Source organism: Sapajus apella, unplaced genomic scaffold, assembly GCF_009761245.1.
Source record: "Sapajus apella isolate SASKATOON/1434 unplaced genomic scaffold, GSC_monkey_1.0 scaffold59, whole genome shotgun sequence".
In the NCBI taxonomy this organism is placed as follows: Eukaryota; Metazoa; Chordata; class Mammalia; order Primates; family Cebidae; genus Sapajus; species Sapajus apella.
The window spans coordinates 8,994,904-9,018,642 of NW_022436999.1; the positions used below are offsets into that span (position 1 = coordinate 8,994,904).

The 23,739-nt window shown below is 40.1% G+C and overlaps 1 protein-coding gene and 1 pseudogene across 4 annotated transcripts in view; both read right to left on the reverse strand.

Annotated features, from left to right (window-relative positions):
• The window catches only part of SYNE2 (spectrin repeat containing nuclear envelope protein 2), a 209,354-nt gene that overhangs the window by 123,360 nt on the left and 62,255 nt on the right, over positions 1 to 23,739 (reverse strand). For all 4 annotated transcript variants that reach the window (XM_032246097.1, XM_032246096.1, XM_032246095.1 and 1 more), the window contains exons 23-30: positions 20,771 to 20,953; positions 19,509 to 19,646; positions 13,381 to 13,566; positions 10,879 to 11,001; positions 9,533 to 9,715; positions 7,093 to 7,224; positions 2,532 to 2,729; positions 1,850 to 1,924 (exon numbers count right to left, since the gene is read on the reverse strand). In XM_032246097.1, the coding sequence (XP_032101988.1) occupies positions 1,850 to 1,924; positions 2,532 to 2,729; positions 7,093 to 7,224; positions 9,533 to 9,715; positions 10,879 to 11,001; positions 13,381 to 13,566; positions 19,509 to 19,646; positions 20,771 to 20,953 (1,218 nt within the window). The remainder of the gene's footprint in view (positions 1 to 1,849; positions 1,925 to 2,531; positions 2,730 to 7,092; positions 7,225 to 9,532; positions 9,716 to 10,878; positions 11,002 to 13,380; positions 13,567 to 19,508; positions 19,647 to 20,770; positions 20,954 to 23,739) is intronic.
• LOC116528692 lies at positions 21,285 to 21,824 on the reverse strand (annotated as a pseudogene).

The following is a 23,739-nucleotide window of genomic DNA, read 5'->3' on the forward strand; positions in this document are numbered from 1 at the left end:
TGGATAAAACGGAACCCCTGAATACTGTTGGTGGGAATGTAAATTGGTACAGTATTGAGGTTCCTCAAAAATTAAAAATAGAACCAGCAATCCCACGACTGAATATACATCCAAAGGAAAAAAATCAGTATGTCAAAGACATGTCTGCATGCCTGTGTTCACTACAGCACTGTTCACAGCGAACCAAGATATGGAATTAACCTAAGTGCCTATCAACAAATGAATGGCTAAAGAAATGTGGTGTACAGATACACAGTGAAATACTATTTGGCCAAAAAAAAAAAGGAAATTCTGTCATTTGCAACCACATGGGTAAATTCAGAGTATCTTCTGTTAAGTGAAACTAGCCAGGCCTATGGAAGGACACATACCACATCATCTCCTTTATATGTGAAATGTAAGTAAGTCAAACTCATAGAAGCAGAGAATAAAATAATGGTTACCAGTGACCAGAGATTACATGATCGTTTGTCAAAGGGCACTTTAAAAAAGGCACAGGAGGAAAAAGTTCAAGGGATCTTTTGTATATGATGGTGACGATAGTTAATATATATTTGAAAATTACAAAGAGAATAGAGTTTAAGTGTTCTCATTGCAAAAAAAAAAAAAGATATGTGAGGTAATGTGTATGTTAATTAGCTCTATTTAGCCATTCCACAATGCATATATACATATACTGTATCAAAACATCACACATATCATAAATATATACTTTTTTTTTTTTTTTTTTTTTTTTGAGACAGAGTTTTGCTCGTCGCTCAGGCTGGAGTGCAATGGTGTGATCTCGGCTCACTGCAACCTCCGCCTCCCAGGTTCAAGAGATTCTCCTACCTCAGCCTCCCAAGTAGCTGGGATTACAGGCGCCCGCCACCACCCCTGGCTAATACTTTGACCATATAAAATTTTTACTTGTCAATTAAAACAAAAACAACAGCTTGATGAACAGGTATTGTTTTGTTGCTGTCAAAGACAAATAATACTATAACCATGAGCTCAGAACCAAATACACGTCTCAAATTAACATCGTACCGAAGTCACTTTTTTTGGCCCCTTGTCCCTTTGTGATTCTCATAGTTCTCTCTGCCATGAAGGGTTATAATCAGATTGCAAAGCTGTCTGCTGGTCCCAGGGCACAGGAAACCTGTACTCTTCCTTGTCACAGTTGCACCATGTCCTAGTGACACACTCTAGGACAGGAGGTCTATTCTGTGTGACAGTGGAGCTCTTTAACCATCTATAAAATGAGCCTAAAAAGTGTCTGGTGGTTACATGAGAATCACAAAAACTGTAAGTTGCTTCAATCTTCTTCCTTTTGGCATAAGACCCATTGCAACTTTCATTTTTCAAGTACGATATGGAAACCGATGTCAGAAAAGACAACTGAAAATGTCTTATTCAACCAGTTATAATTAGGTAGTATGAATTCTTAGTATTAGTTGCTAACACAACTCTTCATGTCCTCAGAAATACTGTTTTAGACCAAAAGAGTAATTGAAATGTGGAAAAATACAGTTCTAAAAATGAGACCAGGAGTGGCAAACCAACAGCATGCTCTCCAAACTTCAGAAAAAGTCCTCAGAAATCAGGATACTATACAGAGAACTTCTTCATCTTCTCCTGTATGCCAACAAGAATGTCTAGATTACATTCATCTCACTCTTACACAGTGAAGTAGGTTTCGATACACTTAAACATTAATAACATAAGAGAACTGCTTCAGTCGTACTCTTAAAATATCAACATTAATTTTAAAAATTCTTAGGTTTCCATTCACTTTAAGATCTTTTCATTGACCTTCTTTTAGAGGTTCGGTTCTAACAAACTTTAACAAGAAAATTATTTCCCTTACTTGGCTCTTCACAGAACTTTCTTCCGCCTCTTCCTCGACTGCTGCCAGGTAAGACATGGAGCCTCTTCTGTTCAACTGAAAGGCACAGCACAAGAACACCTGCAGTCTGGCTGCTGGTCAACGTCATCAAGATCCCGGTCTGGCTGCATTTTTATGTAGCTAATTTTTTACTTGCTTTATCCAAGATGCCCACCCCACAAGTAGCCTCTGCCTCCTGTACAGTTCGCTCCTCCAGCCAGATATCCCGAGTCAGTCAAACCTTCAGTCTTGTCATTTTCATGCCCCCACCCTGTGGCCCCTCATCAAACAATTAAAGAATATGAGTCAGCGATGTGCATGCAGAGAGGGCTTAGAGAGGCACTGGGCCCTTCTTGCGTCTGCAAACGGCTGACTTTTCCGTAGGAAGATACTTCAAAGGGAGGCTTGATCCACGTGCCTGTGAAATTTTATAAGCACGTCCTAAAGTAGCTCAGGCATAAGAATTCTGGGTGGAGCCTAGAACAGGCACACCTTGAGGATTTATATTCACCAGTAAACAACCTCAGGTTGAATATTTCCGCCTTTAAAAATTCCTTTACTACAGGACATAGATGTAGATGCCACAGATTGTTCAGATGGAAAACACTACCCATTAATGCTCTTGTGGAGTCTGGGGCCAGCATTAACCTAAAGTCAGACCCACCTTCCACTCAGAAGCATCCCTCTCCGCCACTCTGCCCTCCTCTGATGCTACAGCTGGCAGCACATCTCTTTCTACTTTTTCTTGTTCTTGCTTCAAATGCTGGTGTAGGTTTAGTACGGTGGCCTTCAAGTCCACCAACAGATCTTCTTTTTTCTGGTTCAAACTCAGAATCTGTTTTTCCATACCTTCGATTTCTTCCTGTATAGAAAGAGTGTTTGCAGAGGTTTGAGAAGTCTGAGGCCTTTGTGGGCCCATAGCAACCTGCTTCCTTTGGTACAAGAGCTAAAGATTTTTCTCTGCTGTTTAGTTTACAAAGCCGGAAGCTAGCCTCTGGCACAGCAAAGCTCCTTCTATCCTGGCTGCATTTCCAAAGGTCCTTTGTAGGGTTTATAAGCTATAGCCTTGCCAGAGACCTTGTGAATCTGAATCTCTGGGGGTTGAGCCAAGGCATGGAAACTTGTAACAAGCTCCAGAGATGACTGTGGTGTGCAGCCAGGGTTGGGAGCTACTGGTCTAGCGGCTATAGGACTGAGAGAACCAGAATCCATGGCCCGGGGTCCAGGAGTCTGCACACTAACCAACACAGCATTAAGTGTCTTATGCATACTTCCCACTGTGTCCCAAAGCATATTAAAAATGCATGTTCCAGCCAGGCGCGGTGGCTCACGTCTGTAATCCCAGCACTGTGGGAGGCCAAGGTGGGTGGATCACCTGAGGTCAGGAGTTAGAGACCAGTCTGACCAACACTGAGAAACCTCATCTCTACTAAAAATACAAAATTAGCAGGGCGTGGTGGCAGGCGCCTGCAATCCCAGCTACTCAAGAGACTGAGGGAGGAGAATCACTTGAACCTGGGAGGGGAGGCGGAGGTTGTGGTAAGCTGAGGTTGTGCCATTGCACTCCAGCTTGGGTAACAAGAGCAAAATTCCATCTCAAAAAAAAAAACACATGTCCCCAGGAGACATGTTCCTATATCTCTCCAGGAAATTCTTAAACAGACTAACATTTGGGAACCACCAAGAGAAAATGAAAATATAAATCTCATTTTTTGTTATCACCTTTGAAAGTGTTCTTTGGTTTTACTAAATTCATTTACTTTTTTTGTTGTTATTGCAACACAAGCCAGCATACTTTTTTTTTTTTAGCAGAGTCTATCCTGCTCTACTTACTTTTTCTACAGTGAAATCTTCCTGCTAAATAGGAATAAATAAACAAATAAAGGTACCATGTAGTGTATCTTATTATGAAAATGATGGACAGATGACCCCGAGCTTCATAATGTTACTTTTAACATTTGTATTTATTGATACGTGCAAATAAAATTTCTTACACATGGCAGATATGCAAATGCCCACTGTTTATCTGAGATGACTATAGAATTATAGATTCTTAAATGTGGAAGAAATAGCAGGTGTCAAATACACTAACATCCCCCTCTCTAGCACCTCTGAGAGATGTCATTCAACTTGCCTGAGCTCCTGAAGTGACTGCTGCATCAGAAGCAGTCTGCTCTTTTTTAGAAAACCTTCATGTGTTTGAAATTTGTTCCCAATATATTCCTTAAACCCCTTTTCTTTCCTCCTCCTTTCTTCCATCTGTCCATCATTCCTTTCTGTCCATCATTCCCATAATAAGATATACTACATGTTACCTTTATTTGTTTATTTATTCCTATTTAGCAGGAAGATTTTAGTGTAGAATAAGTAAGTAAGTGAGCAGTGGCTCATCCATCCACCCATCCTACAGATATTCATAGAAGCACTAATTTTCTTACAGAAGAAAGAAACGTGATCTGTCTCTACCTGCAAGGGAGAGTTCTAAAGGCCAGGGAAAGAAGGTGATTTGTCCAAAGCTGCAGATAGCAGCTAGCAGAACATAGGCCTGGGCTTTCTCATGGCTCTACTGCACACTTTCCTAGGCCAATACCCTTATTCTGTCTGAAGTCAACATTTCTGTGATTGCTTTTTGAGAAATAACAGTTTGACTTCAATCTGAGTTGGCTGCATTTTGTGTTCCATTTTCAATAAACACTAAACTTTAGAAGTACACTGCCTTCCAACAAGAACAACACTACAGCACTAGAATAACAGAAACAGAGTAGAGCCGCAGTCCTACATGGAGTAGCTGTTCTCAAAGCAGCATCTGCAGACCCCTGGCCACAGTGCATGAGGTCCAGATAATTTTCGTAGTACTAACATGCTATCTGCCTTTTATACTGTGCTGACATTTGCACTGATAGCATGAAGGCAATGGTAGGTATAACTACTGGTACCTTATATCAATCAAGGCAGGAACACCAAGTATGTTCGTTGTTACTGGGTTCTTGACTTTGATGTTTTTATAAATTACCCAGTCACGGGTATTCTGTTATGGCAGCACAAGTAAACTAAGACACATATCTTTATCAAGGATATTCTTATGGAAAAATTCCATTTTCCTGGAGGGAGGCTTGTCGAGTTTTCACATGGCACAAGGCAGAAGGGCAAAAAGGGGTGAACTCCCTCCCTCAAGCCCTTTACTGAGGGCACCTAATCCCATTCATGAGGGAGGAGCCCTCATGACTCAATCACCTCCCAAGGGCCACACCTCCCGATACTGCTGCATTGGTGATTAAGTTTCAACATGAATACAAATGTTGGAGGGGAGCAACATTTTTGGGAGGGACAAAAACATTCAAACCACAGCAGCATGTATTTTTAGTATTCTTTGTGAAAAAATGGCAAGTATGCATATGGCACTTCTACTGCCTACCAAGGGCCAATGGATGAGAAACACCACTTAGGCCACTGTTTGAATTGTAAGCTGAACTATCCTTTTTATTCATAGAACACTATTTTTACTTGAAAAATGCCAGCTGATAAACTATATTGATTTCCTTAGATACTAAAAGATTTTTCTGAAGAGATAGGTGTTAATATCAACAACTATGATTTAAAGAAATATTGACTTGAAATGTGTCAACATTTGGAAGATCTGCACAACTCAGTAAATCAATATTTTCCAAATGATCTAACGTGATGTTATAAAAGCATTCATTGTTAGAAGATCCATTCAAAGTACAAAGTAGACCGATGTATTTTAACATAAGAACATGTAAAGGTCATTGACATGGCTTCAGATTCCATTTTATAATTAATATGTAATTTGCACTTGTTGGGTCTTTGTATAGTTTCAAAGAAAAATATCCACAATTATTCAAAAGGACTATTAAAATATTCCTCCCTCTTCCAAGTGCATGTATTTGAGAGGCTAGATTGTCTTCACATACTTAAAACAAAACTACAGGCCTGAACAGATCAAACGCAGAAACGTAAGAATCTGTCTGTCTATTAGGTGGGTGCACTGACCTAATATTAAGCCGGATATTAAAGATATTACAAATACATAAAACAGTGTCAGTCTTCTCATTACTATTTGTTTCAGAAAATATAACTACTTCAATAAAAATGTTATTTCTACTTCAGCCTGGGTAACATAGTGAGACGTCTTCTCTTAAAAAAAATAATAAAATAGTTATTCCTATTAACATGTTGTGGGTTTATTATTGTTACTTAAAAACTAAACAAATGTTTTTACATTTCTGAGTTTTAACTTCTGTATCAATGGATATAATTCATAGAAACAAAAGCTCTTTGGGGTCCTCGAATTTTCAGCATAAGGGGAAATCTAATGTTTTTACAATATTGAGTCTTTAATACTGAGTGGGAATTATTGATCTACTGTTGAACCGCTGTGTCACTTTGCACTCCCCTGTACTTCTCTGTAGATGTCAAATCACTTGCCCTAGGTCTCACAGCCAGCAAGTGGTGAAATCTTCCTTTGAGTACCATATTAATTGCCTGCCTGCATAACTCGATGGCAGGAAAAAAAGCAGCTTTCTATTATCCCTAGCATACGATCAGGTTTTTTTTTTTTTTTTTTTTTTTTTTCTTCATTATAAAAATGCTACTTCAAAAGCAATGACTGAAAAAAACTAGTAATAGACGGTTAACCTGCAAACCATTGTAGCTGAATCTACAGGATACTGTGAATTCCGACATATGGCAATACTACTTAGAATATGGAATTCTTCATTACAATAGTATTTGGGGTCTTTAACTGCCAAAGCCCAGCCTGCCCACACTGCCTGACTCTATCCCAAAAAGTCAGGTTGTCCACATATCCTGTATGTTATATCAGCTTCCTTGGTACCAGGGCAAATTCAGATCAAAAGGCATCAGGCTAAGTCTATGGGCACTTAAAAAGCCCTCCATTAAAGACGGAGATGTGGCAACCCTGGCCCACTTTCTGAGGTTAGGGCTGCCCAGGCTATACAAAGATAAGGCTTCTCTTGATTAAACATCAAGGGCTACAATTTTATCATTTTTTAGTAATGATCATTATATAATCACCTATTTTATGAAATAGGAATGGAATGTAAATACACACAGAAATTGTTACAGAGAAATAGGAACTTACACTATACACCAGAAAGGCTTCTAGACACCAAAGGCTTAGTAAGTATTAAATAAATGGACTGATGGACACATGAAACATACCTTTATGAATGAACGAAACATACCTGTAGCTGTGGCAGCTTGGCAGCTTGGTCTGGTGACATATGTTCAAAGGATAACTGAGCTGAATGATTATTTAAGATCTGTTTCAAATTTTCTATTTCTTCATCACATTCATTGATCTGTTTTATGACTACCTATAAAATAACCCCCACAAAAAAAAAATTGTCATAATCTAAGTAGATTAATGGACTATTTTCATTGCCTATCCCCACAGAAGTTTTAATCACTTACAGCAAATACGCAACCATTGAGATTTCAGTAGGATGTGGTGGCCTAAACAGAGAGAAGAATGTTTGCCAAGCTGACACCTGATCTTCTTGCTCTCCTAGATGCCAGGGCATGCTGGGCAGTGCTTAAAGTACAAGCCTCACTGGACACACCTTTACTCTTAAGTATTTCCAGTCCAGTAAGTTTCTTCTGTAAAGCATTTTATTGCATGTCAACATAAAGTTGCTAACTTTTGAAAAATTACTGACGAGTCACAGACACCATTTTAATACATATTCCACGGTGGGTTTTCCACATAGAAAGGTGACATAACTGATTCAGATTGAACAGAGCATGTGATGTGAGGGACAATGGGTTTCCCCAGTCCAAACTCATCTTTACTTGGTACCCGTTGGGATCAGTGATGTAGATTTTATGAGTAAGAGGTTGAGGGTTCAAGAACAGCCTGAATTTGCAGAATAAAGCAAAACTAACCAGAACAATACCTGGCATCTAGCGTTGGGGGAGCAGCAAAGCTCAGACCTATCTGTGGACTAAATAGTATGATTAAGTGTGATGAAAAATAAGGAAACGAACTTCAAAAGAAAAACGAGATACTTCTTTGGTATGCTACATAATGAAGCAAAATGCCTTTTAAAACTACAAAGCTTCTAGCTAACATGGAATTCTTCCTTGTATTTTCTTTAATATTTAACCATAATTTTAGCTGTAGGCTGGAAATGAGTAACTATGTGCACTGTGCACATCTGCTCCCCAGCCCTTAATAATGAACTACAGCCCCTTACTTCCCACAAAAGTAATGTCTTATTTTCTACAAGGTCATTTACAATATCTCAAGTAGAAATCAAAGGAAATGTACCATATTCTAATGACTGTCATCACCTCTGTCTTACTTAGATTTGAAATATATGAAGGGACATCTGATTGCCATCAGCACAATGAGATGGAAAGTTTGGGCAGCACAGTTTGATACCTAACTTGGCACAAAATAGAACTTCCTCTTCTATTTCACCCCTTTCATGTTATGAAGAAGCCACTTGAAAGCATAGTTAGGACTGTTGCTTTCTTCTTCTGACCAGGAGACCAATAAAGCACAACAGGATGAAAATAGTAGATCAAATTTTATATTTTTTTCTTCTCTTTATATTATTATGAGATAGTACACTGAGTGCTAGATCTTTTTTCTCTCTGTGGATGTTACAGAATGCTATCAGTTGACTAGTAGCCAGACCAGAGTTAAGACGCAAACCAGAGAGTACAGTATCCTCAAACCTTAGGAGAACAGAACAAAAATGTGCATGAAACTTAACAGGGAATAAGATACAGTCATTTTTCTTTTTCAAGCAAAAGGTGGTTTCATTTTTCTCATAAGAAATAAAAAATAAGCCCTACAGTGACCCATCTAATCAGGAAAGGCAGCACGCACGCGGTGGATGGAGAGGACTGAAAGTCTGTGCAGTTTAAGGCTCTTTCTGCAACTTTCTGTTCCTGTGGGAGTGATTGTTGATCTAGGAATCCAAACTAAAGATTATTTCTAACTAATGACGATTCCTGATGGAGACTAGTGATCCAACAAAACCCAACCACCACCACCACCTCCACCAAACCTCTCTGGGGAGAAGATGAAAAATATCATCTCTCAATATGCAAAATGACACCAGGAGCTTAGAAACTCAAATTCTTGCTCCGTGTATACATAAATTAACCTCTACACACGTTAACTCTGTGGTCCTTTAGCAGGTCACTTAACCCTGATGCCAACTTCCTTATCTGTAAAAACAAAGATGATAAAGTGCCTACTCAACCTATATCGCATGTTTCGTAACAAAATGAGACAATCTATAGGAGACAGACTGAGAAAGCAGAGATTACTACGGTGATGATTACTTTCTAGATCTGCTGGCCTCAGAGGCCGCCAATGCCTTGTTCAGGTTTGACTCTCTTCCCACAGCATTTTGCCCATGAAGGTCTTTAATAAACTTTGGAATGAAATTAAATAGACCATCACTATGCTTTCATGTCTTCAACCAGAACAAGGATAAGAACTGAGAAAAATAACCTTAGCTCCATTTCAGCATGAAGATATGCTTTTATATCAAATGCCACCTCCTATAATAATTAATAGGATAATAATTAATTTCAGTTAGAAATGAAAACAAAACCACTGGTGAACATTTTCATCCACTAGGTTGGCTGTCATTAGAAACTGCTCACCTTTAATAACTCATTCTGTTCTTGAGTCACATTTTCCAATAGTTTTATATCTTGTAAAAGCTGATTTGTCCGCTGAAACACAGGCAGAGGTTTCATTCCTGTCTGGGGTAACCTCAGTCCCACCTGGTAAGACACTATCTCAGCAATGGTTTTCTTCATGGGGCATATGTTTTCAAGTATGACCTTAATTATGCAAGAGACGCATGTTACAAAAATGAAAAGACAATGGTCACTGTTAAATTTAATTATTCAAAATTAAAATACTGTATAATTTAGTTTTTATAGTTTCCATTTTTAAAACAATTTCTTAGCTCAGATTGAAAAGAACTACAATGTCACTCGTGACCTGGGAGTTGAAGGTCTCAGGAAAGAATACCTGGGGAAGAGTAACCTACCAGTACTCAATTATGCATTTGGACAACTTTTTTCTTCCTTCTCTCCCTCCACTTTCTGTGTAGAACTGGCGTTTTGCTGTGTATGTTGTCACTAGGCAGTGAGTAATGTAAGGGCAGGTACTGCCTCTCACTTTCGTAGTAACTGCACCTAGCACAGGCTTCCCATGTAGCAGGCCTCAAAAACTGCTTACTGACTTCAACAGAACTGACCTGCATGAGTCCCAGGACATACGCAGGGACTATGTACACTCCCAAGAGTATAATTATATTTTGCTTTAATAATACCTGAGCCACAGAAATCTAGATTTATGTAACTAATACATTAGAAGAGATTATTCACTTTACTAAGTCATATTTCATATAATATCATTTCACTCATCCTCACAACCCCCTTCACCTCCATTTCACAGGTGAGGAAATTGGGTTCACAGAAGTTAGAAGATCCAGGTAAGCTTAGTCTGTAAGAGGCAAAGCTGGGAATAGAATCCAGGCCTCCCTGGGCCTAAGCCACATGCTCTCAATCACTAGGCTGAGTGGGGGGATCAACCTTTGTCTGTTGTTTATGTCCCAGCTCCTCTGTCAGGGGCTCTATTACATTATAATTGGCCAATGTCATCACCTCAGTACCAGTGAACAGATATGAAAGAGAATCCAAAAAACATTAATTACTCAAAGTCATGCAGCCAGTGAGCAGTCTAGCTGCGGCTGGAACCCAGTTTAGCCTGACTTAGGTACTCAAGGCATTGAGTTTGACTTAAATGAAAAAATAACTTATAGGAAAATTATCTTTACATAGGTGATACTACAACTATGATTAAAATACATAGTAATTCCCATCAATTTCCTAACCTCCTCTACTAAGACTAAATGCTTTTGTATCACATCATATTGTTTTTAAAAAGACATAATAAGTATTATAAGAAAGTACTTTAAATAATAATCTATGCTTACCTCCCCATGTTTAAGATGTTCTTCAGGAGAAAAATCAAGTATTTCTTTTGATAATAGGATAGTTTTGATTTTTGAAACTCTTTTTTCCATTGATTTTACTTCAGATTCAATAGCAACCACATCCTAGAATTTCAGAAGTAAGAACAAGCTTATACAATATATATTGTATATTAATCATCTACAAAACAGTTTATTGGAATTAATTCTATTCTCTTATTTAGCCAAATAATGTTTGCCAGCTATACCTCTTAAAAACTAACCAAGCACTACAAATAAATAGTGTTCAACATTTTTAGTAAAAATCTTAATCTATAAATAGCACACCATACTACAAAGCATTACTTATATACCTTCTAGACTAAAGATCATCGTATGGCCAACTTTAAATTACTCATACTATGAGATCAAAGGTCATACATATTGAAATCAATTTTTTTTAAAACAAACTCTTTAGATTTATCTTTGGATTACATTTAAAGACTTGAAAATAGGTGGCTATGACATTTTTTAAAATCCCACCACCTTAGGTAAAATGATAAAGTTACCCTTAGGAAATGGACACACAGGAACTAGAAAAGGGTCAGGACTTTTTCACTAACTCCCTAATAAATTGTTGCCAAGCAGAGCGTCACTGAGTTATTTTATAACCTATTCAGATTAATGTAAACAATGGATCATTTTTCCAGTGGTTATTCTCTCACCAACATCAACCTGCAGGACCTGGTCAAGAACCTTCAAGTGAAATGCTGCAAAAATAAACAAAACGTATGCCGCAAAATCTACACACTGAAGTCCACACAACTGTGAGAGAGCCTATAGGCCTTTAGAACTCAATGCAAATAGACTGTACCAATAAGAAGGTATGGTAAATAATGAAGGAGATTTAAAAATGACATAAAAATAGACAGGATATCAAATTATAACAGTCTGGAGCCTTTCAATACAGGGACCAAGAAAATTTTTTTTTCTTCTGAAAAGGAAGTTTAGCTCTTTTTGCCCAGGGTGGGGTGCAATGGCGTGATCTCGACTCACTGCAACCTCTGCCTCCCGGGTTCAAGTGATTCTTCTGTCTCAGCTTCCCCAGTAGCTGGGATTATAGGCACCTGCCACTACGCCCAGCTAATTTTGTATTTTTAATAGAGACGGGGTTTCACTGTGTTGGCCAGGCTGGTCTCGAACTCCTGAACTCAGGTGATCTGCCCACCTCGGCCCCCCAAAGTGCTGAGATTACAGGCAAGAGCCACCATGTCCAACCAGGAACCAACAAAACTTTACAAGCAAATGAAGCAGTATGTACAATAGCTGTTTACAGTGATATCTCCAAATTATGAGGAAAAGTTAAATGGGCATTATTCTGTGCACCTATGATTTAAGAAAGTATATAGAATTATACAATGTATTTTAGGGTAATTTTCATCAAAAATCATAGAAGCATTTAAAAATTTTGAAATAAGCTTCAATAACGAATAAAATTAACAGTTATTATTCCCTGAAGATACATGAGTGTGGTATAGGGAATGTAACTGAGAAACAAAGGTAAATAATGAAGAACTAACTATAACTGCCTCTACTATGTGACTCTATCCTTAAACAAATGCATCAGATATTTCAAGCAAAAATAAAAATCCAGAGGCTGGCATGCAACAGCCCTTCAATAAATATTTGCTACTAGTAAATAAAGACTTGGGACTACCTCTTTTAAACTTGTTTTTAATTCCTTTTTGTGGAGAATGGGGTCTTACCATAGTGCCCAGACAGGCCTCAAACTCCCTTGCTCAAGCTATCCTTCTGCCTCTGCCTCCCTAAGCGCTGGGATTACAGGCATGAGCCACTGTGCCTGGCCAGGATTCTCTTTCAATTTCCTCTTTCCTAACCAGCATTTAAAAATCAATCATATCTGTCTTTGACAAAGAGAAAACACACAGTTTATTTTTATCAAGATTCTCTACTCTTTAAACAGACCACTTCCAGATTGAAAATGGGGAGATGTTTTTTGTTACAGTTACATTACAGGTTGCAAAGTAAAGTAAAATATAATTCAACAAATAACAAACGAAATTTCACCAGATCAATGTGTCTTCACAATGATTAGTTGTATAGTACTGGGTGAGCAGTATAAATCTAATTTATTTCTTCTTTTTTTTTTTTCTTTGGAGACAGTATCTTGCTCTGTCACCCAGGCTGGAGTGCAAGTGGCGCAATCTTGGCTCACTGAGACCTCTGCCTCACAGGTTCAAGTGATTCTCCTATCTCAGCCTTCCAAGTAGCTGGGTTTACATGCGTGTACCACAAAGCCCAGCTAATTTTTATACTTTTAGTAGAGACAGGGTTTTACCATGTTGACCATGCTGGTCTTGAACTCCTGACCTCAAGTGATCAGCCTGCCTTGGCCTTCCAAAGTGCTGGGATGATGGCATGAGCCACCGTGCCCAGCCTCTAATTTAATTCTGAATGAAACAGAAATTAAGAATAATAAATCGCATCTTTATGGTGCCAACTTACATCAGCCATTTGCTGAATCTGTGGAAGGTTTTCCATTATTTTTTCTTGTAAAGCTGTTACTTGATTACTTAACTCTTGTATGGATTGTGTTAATTCATCTGTTTCAACAATTATTGATAGGTCTTCTAGATCCATTAAGATTGAATGTAAAAGATTGTGCTTCTGTTCTGCATCTTCCAAAGCCATCTATGTAAACACAAAATGAGAGAAAGAGAGAGACATCAAGATCCTGATATAAGTTGATTAAAATTTAAATCAGAGAAAATTTAAAGCTTTCTCAACATTTTAAACTTCTAGTCATTTCTAGTTTGATAATGAAAACCAAATACTCTCTAATGTCAATGGTAATGAAAGACTTTAGAGTATCCACCTGTATACTCTACTATAATAAGAAATATATATATATTGTCTTCGTCCACTTCTAAAACCCTTGGAATCCTTTAACAATAGGGGTTAGAGAAGTATCTTTTGTTATTCATAATAAGCCCCTTTTATACATGTAATAATTTTCAAATTTAAGATGTCAAAATAGCTCAGCCACCTAATGAAAATGCTCAGCTTGCTAATGTACTCTTCAGGTAATTCCATAAAAAATAACTGACAGGAGAAAGAACATTCACTTATGCAATGAAAATTTTAGTCATAAGTCACTAAAGCTAAGTGGGTTATTCAGGATTTTATATTAATCTTATTCAAAATCCTTATAGGAGAAAACTTTTAGGAAAACAAACTTAAAACCATTGCTTTCTACCAATATCACTGACAACAACATCAAAAACCACAAACTAGTTAGGAATAAATTTAACAACATACATGCAAGAACCATATACTGAAAATTACAAAACATTCCTGAGAGAAATTAAACACCAAGAGAAATAAAGAGATATATCATGTTCCTGGACCGAATAGTCAACATGGTTGACGCGTTAATTCTCTTCCAAACTGATACACAAATTTAATGCAATCCCACTGAAAATTCAAACAGAACTTTATTTAGAAATTGACAAGCTGATTCTAAGATTTATATGGAAATGCAAAGGCCTTGATTTAGCCAAAACAAATCTGAAAAAGAAGAACAAAGTTGTAGAATTGATGCTACCCGATTTCAGGACTTACTGTAAAGCTATGGTAATGAAGACTGTTATATTCGTGAAAATATAGACATAAATCAATTGAACAGAAGTGAGAGCCCAGAAATAGAAGCACATGTATGAGGTCAATTGATTTCCAATAAGGTCAGAGTAATTTAATGGTGATTCTGATCAAAAAATGATGCAGAAACAATTGGATATCCTTATGGAAAAAAAGAACTTTGATCCCCAAAATCATACCTTAGGCAACAATTAACGTGAAATGAATCACCAGACCTAGGAGTAAGAGTTAAAACTATCAAGCTTTTGGAAGAAAACATGGGAGGAAATCTTTGTAACCCTGCGTTAGGTAAAGATTTCTTAGAATGTAGAACAAAAGAATAATTCATAAAAGAAAATAGTGATAAAGTGGACCTCATCAAATTGATAACATTTGCTTGCTGAAAGGCAGTGTTAAAAGAATGTCAAAACAAGCCACAGGCTGGAAGAAAATATTTGTAAATGACATATATGACAGAAGAATTGTTTTCAGAATATTTTACACATAACTTACAACTCAAAGAGAAGACAAACAACGGAATTTTTTAAATGGGCAAAAAAAAACTGAACAAATACTTCACAAAGGAAGTATACAAATGACCAATAAAGACATAAATATTAAAGGCCAGGCGCGGTGGCTCCTGCCTGTAATCCCAGCACTTTGGGAGGCTGTGACGGGCAGATCACAAGGTCAGGAGTTCCAAGACCAGCCTGGCCAACACGGTGAAACCCTATCTCTACTAAAAATATAAAAATTAGCTGGATGTGGTGGTGTGTGCCTGTAATCTCAGCTACTCCAGAGGCTGAGGCAGAAGAATCACTTGAACTCGGGAGGTGGGGGTTGCAGTGAGCTGAGATTGTGCTACTGCACTCCAGCAGCCTGGGCAACAGAGCGAGACTCTGCCTCAAATAAGAAATAAAGACATAAATAAATGCTCAAAATTATTACTTATTAGAGAAGTACCATTTAAACCACAATGACATACCACTGTAAGTCACTACAATGGCTAAAATTGAAAAGACAGACAATATTAAGTGCTGTTGAAAATATGGAGCAATTAGAACTCATGTTGCTGGTAGGAATGAAAAATGACACAACCATTTTGAAAAAGTGTTTCTCAGTTTATTATTTATTAAAACATCATAAAAGTCAGAGGTATTTATTCATTGAAATAAAATGAAAACACATGTCTACACAAAGATTTGTATATAAACATTCACAGCAGCTTTGCTCATAATGGCCTATGGTAGCAGCCTCTGAGGTAGCCTGGAATGATCCCCGCCTGGTATTCATATGCTTATATCAGCTTCCTTGAATGCTGGCGGGAATCACTGATTTAATTCTTTTTTTCTTTTTCTTTTTCTTTTTTGTTCATGTTTTTTTTATGTGTGAGACGGAGGTTTTTTCTTGTTACCCAGGCTGGAGTGCAATGGCGCGATCTCAGCTCACCGCAACCTCCGCCTCCTGGGTTCAGGCAATTCTCCTGCCTCAGCCTCCTGAGTAGCTGGGATTACAGGCATGCACCACCATGCCCAGCTAATTTTTTGTATTTTTAGTACAGACGGGGTTTCACCATGTTGACCAGGATGGTCTCGATCTCTTGACCTCGTGATCCACCCGCCTCGGCCTCCCACAGTGCTGGGATTACAGGCGTGAGCCACCGCGCCCGGCCACTGATTTAATTCTAATAAAATGTGGCAGAAGTGATGAGATGTCACTTCTAAGATTAGATTACAAAAACTGTGGCCCAGACTGGGCAACAAAGAGAGACCTTATCTACAAAAATTTAAGAATTAGCCAGGTATGGTCGCATGCACCTGTAGTCCCAGTTACCTGGGAGGCTAAGGTGGGAGGATCATTTAAACTCAGCAAGCGGAGGCCGCATTGAGCCGACATTGTGCCACTGCACTCCAGCCTGGGTGACAGAGCAAGACCCTGTCTCTAAAAGAACAAAAAAATGTGGCTTCTGTCTTGAGACCTCTCTCTTACTCTCTTGTAGACAGTTTATGCTGAGGGAAGCCAGCTGCCATGGTGTGAGGCAGACTCTTGGAGGAGCCCACGTGTCTGTGAGTAGAAGCAGATCTTCTGAGGCCTATCAACAGTCATGGGAATGAGCTTGGAAGCGGATCCCCCACACCTAAGTTCAGCCTTTGGATGAACCTGCAGCCTTTGCCGACACCTTGATTGCATTCTCATGAGAGAGCCTGAGCCAGAGATACTTAGCTAAGCCATGCCTGTGGATTCCTGACTCACAGAAACTGTGGTAATAGAAGTTTGCTGTTTCAAGCTGCTAACTTTTGGAATAATTTGTTACACAGCAATGGCTAATACATAGCTCAAAACTGGAAGCAACCTAAATACTTATTAACTGGTAGATAAACAAACTACTTATTTCCAAAAATGGAATACTACTTGGCAATCAAAGAATTAACTATGCATTGATAAGTGTAATAACCTGGGTGAATCTCAAAAGCATTATGCTAAGTGAAAAAAGTGAGACACAAAAGACTACACACTGTTTGATTTCCTCTATACGATGTTCTAGAAAAGGCAAAACTATAGTAAAAGAAAACAGTGAGTGATTACTTAGGGTTGGAGGTGGGTAAAAGGGTGCAGTGGCTCACACCTGTAAGCCTGACACTTTGGGAGGCCAAAGTGGGCGGATCACCTGAGGTCAGAAGTTCGAGACCAGCCTGACCAACATGGTGAAACGTTGCCTCTACTAAAAATACAAAATAAGGCGGGCATGGTGGCATGAGTCTGTCATCCCAGCTACTGGGAAGGCTGAGGCAGGAGAATCACTTGAACCCAGGAGGCAGACGCTGCAGTGAGCCTAGATCGTGCCATTTCGCTCCAGCCTGGGCAAAAAGGTGAAACTCCGTCTCAAAAAAACAAAAAAGGTTAGTATTCTATTTTTATAATGACGACAATTTATGTTCCAGTGATTCTTACAACAGTAGTATTTGTGAAATTATCTTTAGGTTACAAAGACCTGTTTTAACAAATGCAATCCAGGTAGAAGGGTATAGTGCAATTAAAAGAAACATTTAAAGCTTGGTTTAGAGTTCTGACACTTCTTTAAAAGTCAATTTAAAAAGTAACACCAGAATATGCTAGAAAATGGAAAAGGGTATCATAAAAGTAGAATTATTGGACAAACCAGGATTTCACATAGGACTATTTAGGACTTAACTTCCCAGGGGGAGATTAGGACACAGCAGGACACATAGAAATAAACTCGTACCTTCCCTTGTCCCCACTTCCTTTACTCAGTTCTAGCTCATAAAGAGAGTCTAGCAATTTAGAAAGTCCTAAAGAGTTTGAGAGATACTTTTATATTTTTGCATTTGTATCAGTAGAAGGTAGCAAAATCCCAGCTGCTTTTACCTGAGCTCACTTTTGTACAGTTTGTTTTTTTAACTCATAAAGATGTGAAGGGGGAAGAAAAAAAGCATCATTCCTCTCTTTTGTCTTGGTAAAGTCCTCAACAATAGTGAATTAGAGAGGCGATAAAAAGTTTAAAAATGACAACCTTTGAGGATATGGAAAGTTAATCCACGTGGGGAAAGGCAAAAGAAAACGCAATCAAGGAGAAGAAAAGAAAAAAAATGGTTAGAAATGCAGCATCTTTACAAGTGTTACCGAACGAAAAAAATATGCCAACAATTCTCAAACGTCATGGAAGTCTGAGGTCAGCAGCTCACTTAGGAACACATTGTGCCATTCTAAAGATAGAAGAAGGAGCTGAATCACCTTGCAAGTCTGATTCTGTAAAAACGGTCACCAAATTTCTCTAAGGGATTCCTTCTCATGGCAGAATAAGAGAAGGGAAACACACCAGCACAATGAAACTTCCCTCAATACTCAGCATCGGGAAGATGTTTTGCAGCCAAGGCCTCAAGTAGGAAAACACTTCGATTTGTTTTGTCTTTGTAAGCCAGCATGGAGACACAGGGCATGTGTGGAGTACCAGGAAGGACAGGAAATTTGCAATCATGGTGTGTCGGAAGTGGAAGGAACCACGGATTCCTTTTCTATCGCTGTATAACTAATTCCCACAAGCTTCACGGCGTAAAGCAAAACAAAGTTATCCCATATTGTCCAGGGGTAAGGAGTCCAGGCATAGCTGAGGTGAGTCCTTTGCACGGGGAGCCACAGGCTGCAGTCCTGGTGCCATCTGGAGCTCAGGGTTCTCTTTCAAGATCATTCGGGTTGTTGGCAGAATTCAGCCGTAGGACTGGGGTCCCTGTTTCCTTGCTGACTCTCAGCTTCTAGAAACAGCCTTTGGGTCCTAGCCCCATGGCCCTCTCACAATATAGCTGCTTACTTTTTCAAGGAGAATCTCACTATACTCTGCTACGGGTTGCGTAGCCCTTATCTGAAATGCTTGAGACCAGAAGCGTTTCGGATTTTAAACTTTTTCAAATTTTGGAATATGAGTATTATACTTACTAGTGGAGCCTTCTAAATCTGAAAATCCAAAAACCCATATTAGAGAGTCTTATTATCATGTTAATCAAGTATTTATGGGAGTGACTACTCCATTACCTTAGTCATACAATGTAACCTAATCAATGAAGTGACTATCGCATCATATGCACATTCCTGCCCACATTCAAGAGAAGGGACTTATTCTTTCAAGTGATATACATGAGAGGACGGGAATACTGGGGACGCATCTTAGAATTCTACCAACCAAAAACCATTAGCACTATCCTGGGCACATTCTTATTTTGTGGGGGGAAACTGAGGTCCACAGAAGATATACTAAATCATCCAAAAAGTCATAAAGCAGTTATCAGGACAGTAAGAGCTAGATCCTGCTCTCCAAAATCCCTGTCTAGTGCTTGCCGCTCTCTCAAGCTTCCTTCCGCCACTGGCATGGATAGGGGTAAGGCCGTATTTCGGGAAAGGAGGAAAAAGGCAATGGGACGATCAGCTAAGCCGCAAATCCTTCTGTAGCTGCTATGAGCGGCAGAAAACCTGAGAACACTTACCTGCAGAGTGCTAGCATGGTGACTCAGTGTCTTTGAAGAGTCGTAGTCAGCAGGATTGGCCAGCAAACGACTGGTATTTTCTATCCAAGCCTCAGTGTTCTTCAGAAGGTCACTATATTCCTCCATCTTAACTGTGGCCTGGGAAAGAGACACAGGGCCAAACTTAGTTGGATGCCTTTTACTGGAGCTGAGTGGCTCTCGATGAAGAGTCAGTTGCTGCTAGTCAGGGGTGTGTCAGACCTTGCAGATGTCTGCTCCCCATGGCTGGGGCCACTTGCTCACCTGCTTTAGGTTATGATACCCTCTGACCTTTTTTTCTTTTTTGAGACAGAGTCTTGCTCTGTCACCCAGGCTGAAGTGCAGTGGCACAATCTTGGCTCACTGCAACCTCCGGCCTCCCAGGTTCAAGTAATTTCCCTATCTCAGCCTCCCAAGTAGCTGAGACCACAGGTGCTTGCCACCACACCCGGCTAATTGTTTTTTTTTTTTTTTTTTTTTTGTATTTTAGTACAGACAGGGTTTCACTATGTTGGACAGGATGATCTCAATCTCCTGACCTCATGATCAGCCTGCCTTGGACTCCGAAAGTGCGGGATTACAAGTGGGAGCCACTGAGCCTGGCAGATACTTCCGACTTTTAAGGCTAACTCTGACCACTGGTGGAAAGGTTTAAGTGGTTCTACTCCAACGTTATAGGTCTCAGCAAGAGTTCTCGGTTAGCCTTGCAACTACTCTGGTTCCCATTTTATGCTTCGTGTTTAAAACTGGGCTTGTACTTTGTCCTCCTGTTCGGGACCTTCCCCTACAGTTCTAAGACCAGAATGCTGCCTCACTCTTAATAAATCATGAACACAACTCGGCCAACCACAGCTCCTATTTGGAACAAAAGTAGAAAGGGTATCTTGTCCCCGAAAGACAGTCTTTCTCATTGCTGTCTCCATCCCTAGACTCCTGAGATCACCTGCCCTAAATTCCCATTGCTGGTCTTTACCTACCTATTGGGAAGCCTGGACTTCCCAACAGTTTGCCTGGCTCTTGCTGTGGTCAACTTGGTTCTGTCTGCCTAATCAGACTTCCTGCCTACACTAGCATTGAAATCTGTCTCCTCAGTGCCCACATGAGCCTACCGCGCCCCCAGCTTCAAGTCCTGTAACTGGCAATTCAAGAGAAACAGGCTGTCTCTCAATATATTATTTTGTTTTGTTTTAACAGCATCTTAATACCACCACATGCTATGAAGCTACCATGAGACACAGCCATACCTTATTCAACTGTGAGGTTCTAGACTCTGCTCTCTGTGATACTTGCTGATACTGCTGAAAAGGAATCATCAAGTTATCCATCCATTCTTGAGCCTGTCCAGGGTCCTGTTCAACAATGTCCTGAACTTCAGAATCCAGCTCATTTAACTTGGAATGCCAGAGATCTAGCTCGTCCCACATTTTCTGAAGAAGGAAATCATAAGTCAGTTTGAATGCAGAGGTCACAGTTTATGGAGGCAATGCCTGGTTTTCACCCAGAATTTACATTTATAAACGCTACTAAAACAGCACAGAAATATCACAAAAATAGCTGTTAATTTATACCCAGCAACCATGTGTGATCTAAACCAAAAAACACTTTTTCTGAGCTCTCCTAACTGTAACTTTATTCGTTTCACTACAAATTAGCTGTAGGGAAACAGAAAGACCTGGACATTTCTTTTTTTTTTTTTTTTAAATAGGAAAATGTTTTTAATTGGAGCATTTTAGAAATGAGATGATGCAATGTCTTCTATAGGTCCTCATTTGAACTGAAAAGTGACAGGTAACCTTTAGGGCATTTGCCTCCAGTTACTCTCCTGACTCCTTGATGTGATAATTCCCTAAGATACAGCCACTCCCGATGGCGTGAATGTGCGTGGCTCTGGAGGGAAAGGGACTACATCTGTCCCTGCTTGTGCCTCGGTGGGTTTGACAATAGATGTACCACCGGCCCCACCTCTTCACCCGGTAACAGTCCTTGCCGCGCTTCTTAAGGACACCCTTGGTTTTGAACCCCAGCGCAGGCAGCAGGTGAGGCGGGAGGCCGGGTGAGAGAAATGACTGCACTTCTGCCCCCGGTTCCACAGCCATGGGGGCCACACCTCGAAGGGATCCCAACAGAAACGTGGATAGGGCTGGAGGCTTCAGTGTGTGACGACTGAGATACAGTAGAGGGTTCACCATTTCCCTTATTACAAGAGTTGCCATGTCGTGGCGAATCTGAGAAGGCAGTGCCGGTACCGAGCCCCGCGCTCTCAGCCTGTACCTGCCAGACCTGGACATTTCTAGAGATTACTGACACAAACAAGGTCAATGTAGCCCTCCTCTCTCAAGGGTGATGAACAAAACATTCTGTTTTAAATGGGCCTGGGGAGACCTAGTGCGGTGGCTCACGCCTATGATCCCAGCACTTTGGGAGGCTACGGCGGGTGGATCACAAGGTCAGGAGTTTGAGATCAGCCTGACCTAATATGGTGAAACCCCATCTCTACTAAAAATATAAAAATTAGCCAGGCATGGTGGCTCACGCCTGCAATCCCAGCTACTCAGGAGGTTGAGGCAGAAGAATCATTTGAGGTTGCAGTGAGCTGAGATCACACCACTGCACTCCAACCTGGGTGACAGAACAAGACTCCGTCTCAAAAAACAAAAAAAAAACAAGAAAAAACAAAACAGACAACAAAAAAAACGGCTTGGGGAAGTACCTGAAAATACCTGAACCTATTTACACTAGTTCATACATAAACACACACACACACACACACACACACACACACACACACACACACGCACACACACATGCACCTAATCTAGAAAATAATTTTAAGTGAAAAAATAAAGAAAAACATCTGGGCCGGGTACAGTGGCTCACACAATTTTGGAGGCCAAGGCATGTGGACTGCCTGAGCCTAGGAGTTTGAGACCAGCCCAGGCAACACAGGGAGATCCCATCTCTACAAAAAATACAAAAATTAGCTGGGTGTGGCAGCACACACCTGCAGTCTCAGCTACTTGGGAGACGGAGGTGGGAGAATCGATTGAGCCAGGGGGGTCAAGGCTGAAGTGAATTTTGATCACACCACTGTACTCCAGCGTGGGTGACAGAATGAGACACTATCTCAAAAATTAAAAAAAAAGCAAATTATCTGCTGACTTGGGATGAATGCAGAGGCGAAAAGCTCTAGGAACATGTATTAGGAGCAACTGCTTTTGACTCAAGAAACCAATAGGTTGGATTCAAATCTGAACTTTGCTGGGCAGAGGAAAATTTCAAAGGTAAAATACTCAGTTCTTAATGTCTGCTTAAGAACGTTTTTTCTCCTATGTTGAGAACTAGGAAAATGTAACTTGTTACATTAGGCTCCTCTGCTTAAGATTTGTCTAATAGCGAGCCATATTCTAACCAATTTTTTTTTTTTGGGACGGAGTTTCACTCTTGTTACCGAGGCTAGAGCGCAATGGCGCGATCTCGGCTCACCGCAACCTCCGCCTCCTGGGTTCAGGCAATTCTCCTGCCTCAGCCTCCTGAGTAGCTGGGATTACAGGCACGCGCCACCATGCCCAGCTAATTTTTTGTATTTTTAGTAGAGACGGGGTTTCACCGTGTTGACCAGGATGGTCTCGATCTCTTGACCTCGTGATCCACCCGCCTCGGCCTCCCAAAGTGCTGGGATTACAGGCTTGAGCCACCGCGCCCGGCCCTATTCTAACCAATTTTAAAAGCCCCAAATTATTATTATTATTATTATTATTTTGAGGTAGAGCCTCGTGATGTTGCCCAGGCTGGAGTGCAGTGGCGCAATCTCGGGTCACTGCAACCTCCACCTCCCGGGTTCAGGTGATTCTCCTGCCTCAGCCCCCTGAGTAGCTGGGATTGCAGATGCCCGCCACCAGGCCTGGCTAATTTTTTTTGTATCTTTAGTACAGACAGGGTTTCACCATGTTGGCCAGGCTGGTCTCGAACTCCTGACCTTGTGATCTGCCCACCTCAACCTCCCAAAGTGCTGGGATTACAGGCATGAGCCACTGCGCCAGGCCAAAAGCCCCAAATTATTAAAAATATTTCCTTAAAACATAGATTAGAAAAAAAAAAAATAGATTAGAATGATAATCCTTTCCCTATGCTGGAGTTTACTTGCGAATTAAGAAGTAGAATAGTGGCTGGGTGCGGTGGTTCACGCCTGTAATCCCAGCACTTTGGGAGGCCA